Here is a 15,091-nt window from a genome sequence, read left to right as displayed (position 1 = left end):
CAGCTCAGGAATCACAGAATCTCAGATTGGTTTGGGTTGGAAGAGTCCTTAAAGCTCACCCCATGAGCAGGGACACCTTCCACCATCCCAGACTCTCCAAGCTCTGTCCAGCCTGGCCTTGGACACTTCCAGGATAGGCTGGGAATCATTTCCCCCAGAGTGACATTTCTTGTAGTGACAGAAATAAAACTCCTTTGTGTGAAGAGCTTTTTTTCCCTGTGAGATTGGCTCCAGAACTGTTCCAGCCTTTTGTGGATGCCTTGGCATGGAGTGACTGTGCAGTACTGAGTTACTGCACACTCTCTGTACACTGGAGATATCTTCCTTTTGGTTTTAAGACCTGAAAAGTTCTTTCTCAGGGTCTCTGAGCCATTCCCCTCACCTGGACCTTTTGGTCTTAAGCTTAGAGCAGAATTTTTTTCTCAAACTTTGGGTCCCTCCTTCTGCACTATTCCCAGAAGCAGGAGCGCTTTTACTTAGAAGAATTTCAAAACGAAACTCCGTAAGGTGATAGAATTGTTAAATGCGTTCTTTACTTTTCGTTCTCCTCTTCCCCTACAGATCAGCATCGTGGAACTCGAGAAGAGTCAGCGGCAGCAGGAGCTGCTGCAGCTCAAGTCCTACACGCCCTCGGAGGAGCCCCTGTCGGTGCAGCTGCACGGCAAAAGCCACCTGAGCCGCGACGCCGAGGCTGAGCACGGCCGCTTCCAGCTGGAGCTCGAGTGCTCCAAGTTCCCCATGCCCCACATTAATGGCATGAGCCCCGAGCTGTCCATGAACGGCCACGCCACCCCCTACGAGCTGCAGCACGCCTTCGGCCGGCCCTCGTCCAAGCAGAACACCCCCCAGTACCCCAGCTCGCACCTGGACCAAGACATCGTGCCCTGCACCCCCAGCCACAGCAGCAGGCAGAAGGCAGACAAGGCGAGCAGCCTGGCCCTCCCTGATTACACCAGGTTCTCCCCCGCCAAAATCGCCCTGCGGAGACACTTGAACCAGGACCACGGAGTCAATGGAAGGGCAGCAGCTAATGAGATACAGAGGTGAGAGGGATGGGGCAGGAGGGTGGTGGCTGCTGTGAAGAGCGCTGGTAAGTTAGGTTGTGGAAGGATGCTTTTCAAAGTGGAGGTTTCGCTGTTTTAAAAAGTTTCGTTTCAGGAAAGCGAGCGGCGAGAGGTAATGGGGTAATTAAGGTGGGGCAGTGGTTGAGTGTGGTACAGGAATTCCTTCTCGCTGGCTTTGGTGTCCTGACTGTTTTGTACACCTCTCTTCCAGAGCTGAGCATGTCAAAGAGAATGGCCTTACATATCCAAGCCCTGGAATTGCGAATGGCATAAAGCTGAGTCCTCAGGAAACTCGGCCCTCCTCCCCTGCGGCCTTACCCAGTGCAGGAGAGAAGGTAAAGGATCTGCTGCTGCTCAGGGGCAGCAAAGGGCAGGCTGGCCACGCTGGGGAGTGCAGCAGTGCTGCCTTCTGTGGCCAGCTCGGCCTGGGAAATGACACAAAATACAGCGGGTGTGATGCAGTGGATCAGAGCCGGTCAGAGGGAGAGGAGGACGCTCCTCTCTGAGCACCAGTAATGCAGTGGGACTGCTGTTTGTTCTGGCACGTGTCTGCTTCTGCTGGGAAAGGAGGCTCTTTGATAGTTATAAAAATAAAGAGTCAAAGCTGTGGTCCATGTAATTGGTGCAGCCATGGAGCAGACTGGGGCTTGCAGAGCAGCAGGTGCCCTGCAGTAGCAGGTTGCCATGGAAATGCAGCTGGCTGCTGCGGAGGGCCTCCAGATACAAAATCTGACATCTGAGTGCTTTTCACAGAGCTCTAACCAAAACACTGGGAAATGAGCTTGCCTAAGGCTTCCTTTTCCTGATGCTTAGGGCCAGCAGTGCTTTAATTGACACCTTTCTGTGCTGTGGCATGCTGCTGTCCCAGGAGCTGCTCCACGCCTGCCCTGTCTGATGTACAGTCACTGCTCCCAGTCCTGTAAATCCTGGGAAAAAAAAAGGAGTGGAGGAATGACACACCCATTATTGTTACCTTAAAAACCTTTGCAGTATCCTGTGTAAGGACTTTGCTTTCTCTTTTGATTTTCCAGGTTTTGAGAGAGAGAACCTCTGTGAGTAATGGAGAAACTATCACCAGCCTCCCTATCAGTATTCCTCTGAGCACAGTGCAGCCCAATAAACTCCCTGTTAGTATCCCTCTGGCCAGCGTAGTCCTACCTAGCCGTGTTGAGAAGGTGGTGAGTAAGGGATTGTCAACACTTTCCATCCCTCCCTAAAATCCCAGGGGGCAGGAATGGGGTGCTGTGCCCCAGGATCCTCCTTGGGCTGCTGATGCTGGGGGTCTGCTCCTCGGGGGAGGCTGCTGGGGGATGCATCCTCTTGGATCCTGTCGATTTTCTCCTCTCCCTTCTCTGTGGGGTGGAGGGGGGCTCAGCCAGGAAGGAGAGTGAAGTAAATACCTCAGGAGAGCCTAGGCTGGGGGGTGTGTCTGGGTGAAAACCCCGAGAGTTTGTGGCAGTGGAAGCAGAGAATTGCATGTGTCAGTTTGTTCTTAGCCCTGCTTCTGTCTCAGGCACCTCGCAGCTGCCTGTTCTCCTCACACCCTTGGGGCTGTGATGCCTCATGTGTGGGTGACTGCTCTGCACAGAGAGCTTCTGGGCCGTCTCCTTTTGAGATATGACAAGTCCTTGCCTCTTTGAGGAGTTCAAAAAGGCCTGGTCCAGTTTCTCACACCAGTTTGTCACAGGAGTGCTGCAGCAGAGAACTGAGAAGCATTTGCTGCTTTTCCTGAGAGCTGTGACTCAGAATCCGTCCATGGCTTGTCTTTCGATCCCATATTGGAAAAGCTGGAGTTGGTTCACAGTATTGAATCCGTTGCATTTTCCCAGCTGAAGACTTCTGGCTTTAGCAGAACCAGAGTCTGCCCAGCTCTGGGTGTTCCTTAGGGCAGTGCCAGCCCTGGGTGGCACCTCCCTGTTTGTTCAGGCTGCCATCTCACAGGTGTTTTCCACGTTTAGGAGAACATCCTCAGAGAATGCCCCAGAGAGCACGGCCTGATGCCGTTCATGATCCCCTTGGGGGTTTTTTGGGGAGCTTTGTGAGCACAGGCCTGGGGACGTGATACAACCATCACTCTCCTCCCTGCTGCAGCAGAGAGCTGAGCCATTCCTGCTCCTGGCAGAGCTGTCCTGAGTCTGAATGTCCTGTGCTGACGAGCCTCCCTCTCTGCATGGTGTCTGCTGTGTGTGAAACACTACTGAAGTGAATTAATCACTACATTTTTGGCCCATAACGTGCTGATCCATGCTCTTCTCAAAGCAAGCTGAATCTGGGGCGTACAGGAAATAGAGCCCCTTCCGTGGCAGATGTACTAATGAGTGTGAATTTGGTTTAAGCTGTCAATTCTGGATGCTGTTCCCTGAAATGCCTCTCTCTCTCCCCAGAGAAGCACACCCAGCCCAGTTCACCAGAGCAGAGACTCGTCGACACTTGAAAAGCAGATTGGTGCTAGTTCTCATAATGGCATAAGCAATGCTGCTGGAAACAAGCCTCTGGCTTTGGCTACCTCAGGTAACAGCCTCACCTGTGCACAGCTGCTCCTGTGCTGGGGCAGCTCCCAAATGCACTTGGCCCAGTTTTCCAAGCACTTCTTGCCAGGTCCTGCAGGCACTGAAGTGCTGGGTAACTGTGGGTGAGACCAGAAGCTCGTGGATGATGCCCTGATGTGCCTCCAGCTTGGGTGCATCTGGCACCAAGGGTTGGGTTTGATGTGCCTTTAGTTGTAAATAAACAACTGCTTCTGTAAATTCTGGGGGGATCCAGACATTCCCACAGGTTTACGGCGTGGCAAACCTTCAGAGTGTTGCACAGCTGTGTCCTGAGCTGGTGATCTGGCTCTAAAAGTTTTGTTTTACAGGGTCTTTAAATAGCAGGATGAATTTTTTGGGGCAGGTTACGGAGGTGCCTCACGAGCAGCTGTAAAGGCACAAGGCCCTGGGTGGGAGAAGCTCAGATGGGAGAGGATGGGGATCCCTTTAGGTGCAGACATTGCTTCTGACCTCACTCATCCGTGGAAATAATGGGCTTTAGCTGCTCTGGGAATTTTGTAGGCCAGGAAAATGAGGTTCTACAGCTGACCTCTCACCAGAGAGTGCTTTTGTTCTCAGTGTTTTCCACCCTGAAGGGCTTGGGTTGTTTCAGTATCTGTTTTGCAAAATTCTTGGCTGCATTTTCCTATAAAACAAATGAAATATTTTAAAAAAACCTTGTTGTAAACCATTTCCATGTTGTTCCCTTCTGCCCTTTCCACTTAGAGAGCCCAGGCCATCCTAGAGCCCTAAACCCATTGATGATATCCCACGACAAACACTGAATTCCCTTCCCAAGGTTCCTCCCTTGTGGCATTTTTCTGCCACTATGTCTTTGAAGGTCCCCTGTCACTTCCTAAGTCACAGCCTTTGGTTGAATTTGGAGGAGGTGGGCTGTGGGGGTGGCAAAGTCCTTCTTTTTTGGGGAAGGGAAGGACTGAGTCTGGCCATCCATTTCCTTGATGAAAGGAAGGAGTCGAGAGTAGAGGAGCCCTGACTTCAAAAGGGGTAATAGTTCGAACAAAGCTCAAACTTGTAAAACTGGGAGGAGCACGTGTTCTATGGGGTACCTCCATACACCACGTGAATTTTGCTGAACTGCCAAGAGAGCAGTGGAAGCCCCAGCACCCAGAGCCACGTCCTCACTGCCCCGTGGAAAAGCAGCCGTGTGTTTCGCGTAGTCCAGGGCCACTGGCTGTCCTCCAGGCAGAGCTGGAATCCCTCCTGGCCCTCCCAGCCCTGAATTCAGTGACCTCTCTCTCGCTCAGCCCCAGCAATGATCTATACTTTCCCTCTCAACAGGTTTTTCTTACTCTTCTGGCTCCGTGGCAGTCAATGGAAATCTTACAAACAGCCCAGCCCATCTTAACCATAGTGTTGATCAGGCAGCTCTGGACGACTCTGGGAGTCTCTTTAACTCTGTAGGGTCTCGGAGTTCCACTCCACAACATCCTTTGCTAATGATGAGGAACTCTGGGCAGAACTCCCCTGCTCAGCAGCACTCGAGCCCCCGCTTAAGTGGCCCGGCCCAGAGCCTGGCAGGGGGACTGCAGGGTGCAGAGGCTCAGAAGATCTTTGCCGAAGGAACAAAGGGGGACCCGCAGTCTGATGCAGCGTTTTCAGATCCTGAGAACGAGGCCAAGAGGAGAATCATCTTTACAATCTCTCCTAATACAGGACATGTAAAACAATCCCCTTCCAGCAAGCACAGCCCCGTGCCCGCCGGCGGCCAGGCCCACGCGCAGGACGGGAAGAAGCGCGGCCGGCGGAAGAGATCCTGCACTGGGAACGCCAGCGGGAACGGCGCCGTCTCCCCGAAACGCAAACCCCTGCCCTCGGTGGCCGGGCTCTTTACGCAGCCCTCGGGGTCGCCGCTCAATATCAACTCCATGGTAAGGAGCCTTTAGGGAAAAGCCTTGGAATTTGGGCTGAGCTCCCAGGCCGGAGCTCTGGGTGGAGGCTCCTCGCGGCGATTCTCCCGCCTCTCGCTTTCACTGAAGTCGGTGAGCGGTTGGTGTTATAAGCAGAACGTCTTCAAAGAGCTCTTTGCTGTCGGAGCATTAAAAGTTCAAAATAGTCTCTTCCCTCGTGACAAAGAGCTTGTTGCTGCAGTGAAGTTGATTCTTGAGGCTGTAGATTCAATATTTTGAAAATAGTTTAAGCTAAGATTGACTAAACAGCAGAGGAGTGCCAGAAGCATATGGCGTTCTTGCTAATGAAGCCAGCTAGAGAGTTGTGTGCATGTGATCCTGCAGTGGAGTTTGAGAAGAAAAAGTTTATCCCAGGTTGTCATTTCTCATTTCAAACATGAAATCAAGGGCAGAAAATGAGCTTCCACCCCAGGTTCTAATGCAGGAGGTGGAAGGTAGCAGCAGCAGTGCTAAACAAGCAGCTCTTGGATGTCCCAGAGCAAGTTAAACCTGCATGAAAATCCTTAACTAGATGCCTTTCCGGGGTTACTCTCATCTGTAACTGCTTTCTTTCCTTCTCACCCAGGTCAATAACATTAACCAGCCCTTAGAGATAACAGCCATTTCCTCTCCTGAAAACTCCCTGAAGAACTCTCCTGTTCCTTACCAGGACAATGACCAGCCCCCAGTGCTGAAAAAGGAGAAGCCCCTCGTTCAGAGCAACGGTGTCCATTACTCCCCCCTGACATCGGATGACGAGCAGGGCTCTGAGGATGAGCACAATAGCAGCAGGTGAATGCACAGGCACAGTTTCAGCCTGAGGTTTCTCTCAGGGCTGATAACACCGCTCTCAGCAGGAGGGGTGTGTTTAAGCCTCTTTGTTCCCCTTGCTTGAAGCCCACCCCATTATCCCAAACCTCTTATGTGGCTGAGGCTGTGGACAGGGGAGGTATTCAGGCAGTGGAATGTGGGAACCTGCTGCTGCTGCTGTGTTTGCAAGGCTGGCAGGGTCTGGCCCTGGAGATAACTGCTGGAGACATGACTGAGAGCTGGAGGAGGCTGAGGGGAGGCTCCTCGGGGGCTGCAGCTCCTCCCGAGGGGAGGCGGAGGGGCAGGGGCTGAGCTCTGCTCTGGGACAGGGACAGGAGCCCAGCGAGGGCTGGAGCTGTGCCAGGCCTTGGGATGGAGCTCAGGGAAAGGTTCTTCCCCCCGAGGGTGCTGGGCACTGCCCAGGCTCCCCAGGGAATGGTGCCAGCCCCGAGGCTGCCAGAGCTGCAGGAGCGTTTGGACAGCACTCTCAGGGGTGCTCAGTGTGGGATTGTTGGGGTGTCTGTGCAGGGACAGGGGCTGGACTGATGATCCTGTGGGTCCTTTCCCACTCAGGATATTCTGGGATTTTCTTACTGTGTTGCTTTGTAGGAGTGCTGAGGTTGTGTGTGATCTCTAACTAAGGGTCTGCCTCCTGCTCACTCCCAGTTTGAAATTTTCTTTAAAATTCCTCCATTCCTGCCCCAAGCTGTTGATGTGTTACTCTGGAAATGGATAATTTGCCACCCTTTGCCTGCCTGTGGGGTGCAATATTTTTCATGTTTAAGATGCTCAAAAGCTGTCCAAGGGTAGGATTAGATGGGAGATTGGGAAGGAATTTCCCCTTGTGAGGGTGTTGAGGCCCTGGCACAGGGTGCCCAGAGCAGCTGTGGCTGCCCCTGGATCCCTGGCAGTGCCCAAGGCCAGGCTGGACAGGGCTGGGAGGGACAGTGGAAGGTGTCCCTGCCATGGCAGGGGTGGAATGAAATGTGATTTAAGGTCCTTCCCAACCCATCCTATGGTTCTATGAAAAAACCCCAACTATAGAAATGTGGTTCTACTTCTTGTTTTGAAAGAAAAACAGCAAAGTTCTCTGAACGTGCACTAAGCCTGTCAAAGAGCAGTAATTCTGTAATAGCTCCTGTCTAAAGTTTGTGGTGGGATTTTTGGTGCTTATAAATTCCTTTAGTGACACGAAACTGTGGGGCTGAGTTGGTTTTTATACTCTCTGATCTGCTGAGAGCTGATCATGAGGATTGTGAGGGTAAATATGCAACAGCAGGTGCTATAACCTTTCTATTTTCCCACTAGAATTGAGAGGAAAATTGCAACAATATCATTGGAAAGCAAATCTCCACAGAAGACTGTTGAAAATGGTACGTGTGAGGAATGGGAATTGTTTGTGGGATTGGGAATTGTTTGTGGGAGTGGCTGGGCCTGGGGATGGGCAAAGCTGTCGGTCAGTGGGAAGTTTCTCTCTGCTGCTGCACAATGTGCAGTTCCTAATCATCATGAAGCCAGGTGGCTGCTAATTACAGATTTTGGGTCACTTCTTTCTGTAGTCACAGGTCACCGAAGATCTTGGTTTTTTTCACCGACTCAGGGTTTGAAGAGGGATGTAAAGTACAAAGATAGGGGGGAAAAAAATCAGATCAGTGTTCTCAGACTTTTCCAGAGCGTTAAACTGAATTTTAAGGACTTTTAGGTGACTTCACAAATATTTCTGCCTTTGGTTCGGAAATAGAATTACAGGCTGATAAAAGGTGGGGGGTGAAGGATAAAAAAATGTGAGTGCTTCCCAGAGAAGGGTCTGGAGCCCCAGGAGGGGCTGAGGGAGCTGGGGAAGGGGCTCAGCCTGGAGAAAAGGAGGCTCAGGGGTCCTCACTCTCTACAGCTCCCTGACAGGAGGGGGCAGCCAGGGGGGATCAGGCTCTGCTCCCAGGAAACAGGGACAGGACAGGGAGAAATGGCCTCAAGCTGTGCCAGGGGAGGTTTAGATTGGATATTTGTGAGAATTTCTTCACTAAAAGCATTGTCAGGCATTGGAAGGGGCCGCCCAGGGCAGTGGTGGAGTCACCATCCCTGTAAGTGTTCAAAAAACCAATGGATGTGGCACTTGAGGATGAGGTTTAGTGATAACCGTAGTGGTGGTGGTGCTGGTTGATGATTGGACTCGATGATCTTAAAGGTCTTTTCCAGCCTTGAGGTCTCTGTGATTCTGTAAAACCCCGTTCTCGAGGGGCATTTCACTGAACGCTGCTTATTGACATCTATAAACCTTCCCCCCCCCCTCCACAACCAGGTGGCAGCTTATCGGGGAGGAAACAAGCACAAAGCAACGAGAACATGAACAGCAGCAAGTGGAAATCGACTTTTTCACCGATATCTGACGTCAACCTGACCAAAACCACCGACAGCCCCTTGCAGGCGGTGTCAGCCCTGAGCCAGAGCTCCCTGTTCGCCTTCAGGCCGCCCTCCGAGGACGGGCTGCCCGTGGACACCAAGGTGCCGGGACACCCCAGGAAGGGCCCGGCCGTGCCCTCGGATTTGAGCCCCGGCACGAACCCCCCCAACGGCTTCACCTACAACGGGGGCCTGTCCTCGGAGCTGGGCCTGCACGGCTTCCTGGACGGCGCCGCTCTCCCGCACAAAGCCGCCGACGGGCCGGCCCCCAGCTGCTCGCTGGGCTTCCCCTCGCAGCGAGGCAAGGACCTGGGCGCGTCGGACACGAACCTTTTCCTGAACAAGAGGCAGCTGGAAGGTCTGGGCACCAAGGGAGAGGAGCTGAGCCGGCCGGCAGCGAAGGGCAAAGAGCTCAGCGAGCTGAGCGGCCGAGCGGCGGCGTCGGCCGAGAAAAACCCCGTGCAGCACAACGGAAAGGTTGCCAAGGGAAGGGACCGAGAGGTGGAGTTTAAAAACGGCCACAACCTTTTCATTTCTGCTGCTGTTTCCTCTGGTGGCCTTCTGAACGGTAAAAGCCTTGCTACTGCCGTCTCCTCGGCGGGGAGCGCGGCGCCGTCCGTCCCGACGCACCATCCTTTCCTCAACACTCTGACCACTGGATCGCAGTTCCCCCTGGGGCCCATGGCCTTGCAAGCAAACCTCAACTCGGTGACAAACTCCTCAGTATTGCAGTCCTTATTTAATTCAATGCCAGCTGCTGCCAGTCTGGTCCACGTGTCATCAGCTGCAACCAGACTGACTAATTCTCACACTATGGGGAACTTCTCTCCTGGGGTTACAGGTGGAACAGTTGGAGGTAGGCAGAACTCTTTCTCTGGTATAAGACAGGGCCTAAAGGAAAGTCTGACACTGCCCCTCCAGGGGTGAAACCCTTTCATTTCTACAGGATGCGAAGCAGATCTGTCCCACATAACCGGTCTCCTCCCTCCCTCTCTCCCTCTCTCCCTCTCTCTCTCTCTCTCTCTCGGAATTGTTAGGATGATTTCCGTTCCCCACAGTGAAATCTCATGAGCTTTGTCTGCTAGATGAGCTTGTTGTACCACCTTAATGAACCAATACACCCAGACTTTGTGATTGATAATGTTTGCTTGTTCAGATGTTGCTGTGTTGGAACCAACTTAGGTCTGCCTGCAGGTAACAGATGTGACTTGTCCTGGTACCATGTTAAGGATCTCTCACTTGACAACTTGAGTAAAGGTTGAGATTAGGCCTTGAATGGATTTTAGCATGATCCAGGAGGAGCAGAACATCAGAGGAGAGCTGGTGTTGGGAGTTCTGTAGCGTTCTGGCCCTTGAATGGACACGAAGAGCATTCCTTGGCCAGGAAGGGCAATGCCATATGCACCTTGCGCTTCTGGGATTCTGCACAGGCTTGGCTTCTGTGGCCCACGCCAGGGACAAGCTGGCAGGACTAGAAGATAGGCTGAACCTGCCATTTCTAGGTGTCCAGGGCAGTTTTTCTTACCTGTCCATAACCATTCAGGCACCATGTCGGGAAATCCTAACTCTCACATCTCTCAGCACGTAGATTTGCTGGAATTACAACTCCCCTCTGCTGCCCTGTAAGTGGGGGAGCAGGAGGGTGGGGAGGGAAGAGCAGCACTTTGAGCCTTCAGATAACCAACTCTAAAGACCACTTCTAATCTCATCAAAACTCTGCCCGTGTGGTATAGAGCTGACAGTTCTTGGGTCTGACCATTTGTCCTCGTGGCATTTAGAGGTTGGCAGTAGGAAAGGTAAGTGGAACCTTTTGTACCTCCTGGCCTGCACCATTATCTCTTCATTGCTTGCTGCCTTCTCACGCTGCATATTTTTGTATGGGGCTGTAACTATTATAATTTTGCTTTTGTTTGTTTGGGTTTTTTTTGTTTGCTTTTTTTTTTTGTTTGTTTGTTTGTTTGTTTTCTTTTTTGTTTCGTTGCTCTTGTCACTTTGAGACTGTACAAAGCCCGTCTGTTGAAGCTGAGTTTTTCTCTCCTGTTTGCAGGTATTTTTAACCATGCGGTGCCTTCTGCCTCCTCTCCTCATCAATTCGGAGCCAGTTTCAGCAGCAGTGCTGTCTCTAGCAGCACCGTGCTAAGCTTAAACCCTCTGCAGGCTGTTGCCAGCACCTCATCCTCATCCTTCCCACCCTCTTCCTCTAATTTAGTAACCTCTAGTGAGACTAGACCCGCTCAGCACCTCAACAGAGCGCCAGTGCAATCTGTCTTCCACCCCCCTCCTCCCCCTCCTAACGTGTCCTTGCCTCCTCCTCCTCCTCCTCCTCTGCTCGCTTCCACCTCCGAGCCCTCTCTCCTGCAGACCCTGCCCTCCATCCCCCCCGGCGACACCTTCCTGCCCTCCTCCTCCTCCTCCTCCTCCGCTCCTGTGCAGCCTAACTCTTCTTTGTCTATTAAACTGGCTTCTCTCCAGCACAAACCCTCCCGGCCCTCCTTTACCGTGCACCACCCGCCCCTGCCCCGCGTGCTCCCGCAGCCCAACGCCGCTGGCACGGCCGCTATGTGGGTGACCCTTGGCATGCAGCCTCCTTACGCTTCGCACCTTTCGGGGGTTAAGCCACGCTAAAGAGCTTGCTTAGCTAACGGTTCTTGTTTTGTAAGGTAAGGCCAGACACAAAACCCGGAGGAGTTTGCGGGCGAGACGCTCACTGACGCTTCTTCCTTTGCAGAGAGAGAGGTCGGGGCCGGGCTCCGTGGAGCAGAAACCTCTGGAAGGGGGAAAAGGACCCCTAAAGTGGGGGAGAGAAACCTCTAAAGTGGGGAGAGAAATCTCTAAAATGATGAGAGAAATCTCTAAAATGGCAAGAGAAATCTCTAAAATGATGAGAGAAATGTCTAAAATGGGGAGAGAAATCTCTAAAGTGGGGAGAGAAACCTCTAAAATGGCAAGAGAAATCTCTAAAGTGGGGAGAGAAACCTCTAAAGTGGGGAGAGAAACCTCTAAAATGGGGAGAGAAACCTCTAAAATGGGGAGAGAAACCTCTAAAATGGCAAGAGAAACCTCTAAAATGGGGAGAGAAACCTCTAAAATGGCGAGAGAAATCTCTAAAGTGGGGAGAGAAACCTCTAAAGTGGGGAGAGAAACCTCTAAAATGGCAAGAGAAATCTCTAAAATGGCAAGAGAAATCTCTAAAATAATGAGAGAAATCTCTAAAATGGCAAGAGAAATCTCTAAAATGGCGAGAGAAATCTCTAAAATGATGAGAGAAACCTCTAAAGTGGGGAGAGAAACCTCTAAAATGGCTAGAGAAATCTCTAAAATGGCAAGAGAAATCTCTAAAATGGCAAGAGAAATCTCTAAAATAATGAGAGAAATCTCTAAAATGGGGAGAGAAATCTCTAAAATGGGGAGAGAAATCTCTAAAATGGGGAGAGAAACCTCTAAAGTGGGGAGAGAAACCTCTAAAATGGCGAGAGAAATCTCTAAAATGATGAGAGAAATCTCTAAAATGGCAAGAGAAATCTCTAAAATGATGAGAGAAATCTCTAAAATGATGAGAGAAACCTCTAAAATGGGGAGAGAAATCTCTAAAATGATGAGAGAAACCTCTAAAATGGCGAGAGAAATCTCTAAAATGGCGAGAGAAATCTCTAAAATGGCTAGAGAAATCTCTAAAATGGGGAGAGAAACCTCTAAAATGGCAAGAGAAACCTCTAAAATGGCAAGAGAAATCTCTAAAATGATGAGAGAAATCTCTAAAATGGCAAGAGAAATCTCTAAAATGGGGAGAGAAACCTCTGAAATGGCGAGAGAAATCTCTAAAATGATGAGAGAAACCTCTAAAATGGGGAGAGAAACCTCTAAAATGGCAAGAGAAATCTCTAAAATGATGAGAGAAATCTCTAAAGTGGGGAGAGAAATCTCTAAAATGCGGGGAGCAAATCAGCTGGTGGCAGAGGATGGAAAGTGTTGGTGCTCTCTGTTCTGGGAGTCAGGATTTCTCGACAAAAAGTGCTCGCAGGGGTAACTCTGCTCTGGCTCAGGGTTATGTTCAGGCTGAGATCTCTTCATAGAAAGAGTGTTCTTTCTGGAGGTAGTAAATTTCTAGGAGGAAATGTCTATTTTAATGTGGTTTTATACACTTTTGAAAGTGGGTGTTGCCCATGTGATCCCCCTCCCCTCCTGCACAGCCTGTTTATCCCAAACCTGTCCTTGTCCCTAGCACTGAGGTGTCCAAAGGTGCCTCTTTGTAACTCTGTGTGACAACGTGGTGGTCACTAAAAACTGCCCGTCAACAACAGCTGCTCTAAATAGTCATCAAGTTAAAAATCTCTGAGTTATAAACTTCAGCTTTGCTTGGAGAGCGAATTCCCTGGGCCTGCAGTGCAGTGTCCCTGCATCACTGGAAACACAACCACGGGTAGCAGAGGAGGGCTGGGACTCCGCTGTCACCTCCCTGTGCTGGCCTTGCTGCCAGGGCAGGCAGGAGCGGTCTCAGCAGATGTTTTATTTTTGCTCACAAGCCCTGGGAGCACAGGGAACGCGCAGGGGGAAGCGGGGCTCCGCTCTCCGCAGAGGCCGTAGGAGAGGAGGGTTCTGGAGGCTGTGTGCGTTTCTCCCCAAGCAGGTGTTGACTGAACTGTCTCTAGAGCTACTCCAGAATAAACTGTACCACCACAGAGCTGGGTACTGTGGTTCATGCAAACACTCTGTGGCAATCCTGCTGTACCAACTCGTGCTTGCCAAGCGCACCCAGCGCGCCCGGCCCCGGCGCTGGCTCCGTGCTTTCCTCCTAGCTCTGTCGTGTTGTCGCTGTCCACTGGGACCAAAGCTACAAACGTGGTTGAACACACTTTGCTGCTTATAAAACTCGATTACAACATTACCTGAGAGAGCCTCTGTGCGTTGTGTGTAGTGTCTTCCTCATCAAATCCCTCCTCAGACACCACAAACCCCTGGTTAGGCTTTTGGGAGGCGCGTAAGTATCGCCAGGTCCTTCCCTGCAGGGACGGCTTTGTGTGCCAGCAGAGGGGTTTGGGAAAACCCCAGAGAGAGAGAGAGAGAGGATGAGGATGAAGGAAGATGGGGATGGTGAGGAGGGTCAGCGTGGGGCCTGTGCACGGGGGTCCCTGCTGGAATTACCGAGGCCAGGCTGGGTTGGGATCCATCAGGTGTGACAGTCCCTGCCGCTGCAAACCGCTGCAAATAGAGACAAAGCACAAAAGGGACGTGGAGAGAGTAGCTGGGGTGTGGAGCACGGGAGCAGAACTGATGGTACCAGAGGTGGTTGTGTTCCCAAGCCCTGGCACTTGAAGCCAGGTCAGGTATTTGAGCAGTGTCCTTGATTTCAGTGAGGACAGACGTGTTCAGTGCTTGAGGAGCCAGGGCTGGAACCAGGAACTGGGAGCTGAAATAACCTTTGCTTCTCCTCTGTGGAGCCAGGCTGGGAGAGCTGGGGGTGCTCAGCTGGAGAGGAGAAGGCTCCAGGGAGAGCTCCGAGCCCCTGGCAGGGCCTGAAGGGGCTCCAGGAGAGCTGCAGAGGGGCTGGGGACAAGGGCTGGAGGGACAGGACACAGGGAATGGCTCCCAGTGCCAGAGGGCAGGGCTGGATGGGAGATTGGGCAGGAATTGTTGGCTGTGAGGGTGTTGAGGCCCTGGCACAGGGTGCCCAGAGCAGCTGTGGCTGCCCCTGGATCCCTGGCAGTGCCCAAGGCCAGGCTGGGCAGGGCTTGGAGGGACAGTGGGAGGTGTCCCTGCCATGGCAGGGGTGGCACTGGATGGGCTTTGAGGTCCCTTCCAGCCCAAACCTTTCTGTGATTCATAATGTCCCTCCCCCAGAATAATAACAACAACAAAACTCAAATCAGATTAACTTGTGCTATAAAAAGGTGAAGCACTGAGGGGGGGGGAAATACCATTTTTTTTTACTCTTTTTTCCCCTCACTTGATGTCAATCCCATAGGACAGAGTTCAACACAGTCGCAGCTTGAAAAACTGCAGCATTTGGAGGGGCCAGGTGTCCCTTGGCACATCCATCCTTCCCTCCTTGGGACTGGGTCAAGATTTGCTTCACCTGAGGAGGTCTTGGAGCAATGTAGGAATGATTGACACATCTAACAACACAGCAGATTTTTGCCTTTTATTTAGATGAGTCTCTTCCTCTCCTCCTGTTGTGCAGGTAACTAGGATTTCTACCTCAACCCAATGTGACCTATGCAAGGACAACGTGGACCAACTTCACTCGGCTTCCACTGAAAGGTGCTCACCTGGCCTGTGCAGGGGTTTCTACTCTCTTACTACTGGACAAAATAAAAACCATTTAAAAAAAAAAAAAAAAAAAAGACCTAAACAACAGAGCAAACATTTACTGTGAATCTGA

General features: G+C 51.6%; 1 protein-coding gene across 6 annotated transcripts in view; it reads left to right on the top strand.

Moving 5' to 3' along the window:
* The window catches only part of DOT1L (DOT1 like histone lysine methyltransferase), a 72,910-nt gene extending 57,819 nt beyond the window's left edge, over positions 1 to 15,091 (top strand). The window contains exons 20-29 of one of the 6 annotated variants that reach the window (XM_040086884.2): positions 562 to 1,043; positions 1,276 to 1,399; positions 2,096 to 2,242; positions 3,449 to 3,575; positions 4,895 to 5,484; positions 6,089 to 6,294; positions 7,621 to 7,685; positions 8,612 to 9,568; positions 10,760 to 11,372; positions 14,891 to 15,091. In XM_040086884.2, coding sequence (XP_039942818.1) covers positions 562 to 1,043; positions 1,276 to 1,399; positions 2,096 to 2,242; positions 3,449 to 3,575; positions 4,895 to 5,484; positions 6,089 to 6,294; positions 7,621 to 7,685; positions 8,612 to 9,568; positions 10,760 to 11,337 — 3,276 coding nt within the window. In that variant the 3' untranslated portion in view covers positions 11,338 to 11,372; positions 14,891 to 15,091. Of the gene's footprint in view, positions 1 to 561; positions 1,044 to 1,275; positions 1,400 to 2,095; positions 2,243 to 3,448; positions 3,576 to 4,894; positions 5,485 to 6,088; positions 6,295 to 7,620; positions 7,686 to 8,611; positions 10,509 to 10,759 lie in introns of all 6 variants that reach the window. The other 5 variants (XR_005704102.1, XM_040086886.2, XM_040086885.2 and 2 more) reach the window with 5 other exon arrangements.

Source organism: Hirundo rustica, chromosome 26 (genome assembly GCF_015227805.2).
Source record: "Hirundo rustica isolate bHirRus1 chromosome 26, bHirRus1.pri.v3, whole genome shotgun sequence".
Taxonomy (NCBI): Eukaryota; Metazoa; Chordata; class Aves; order Passeriformes; family Hirundinidae; genus Hirundo; species Hirundo rustica.
The sequence above is the reverse complement of the archived record's forward strand: the minus strand, read 5'-3'. Positions and strand labels throughout refer to the sequence as shown.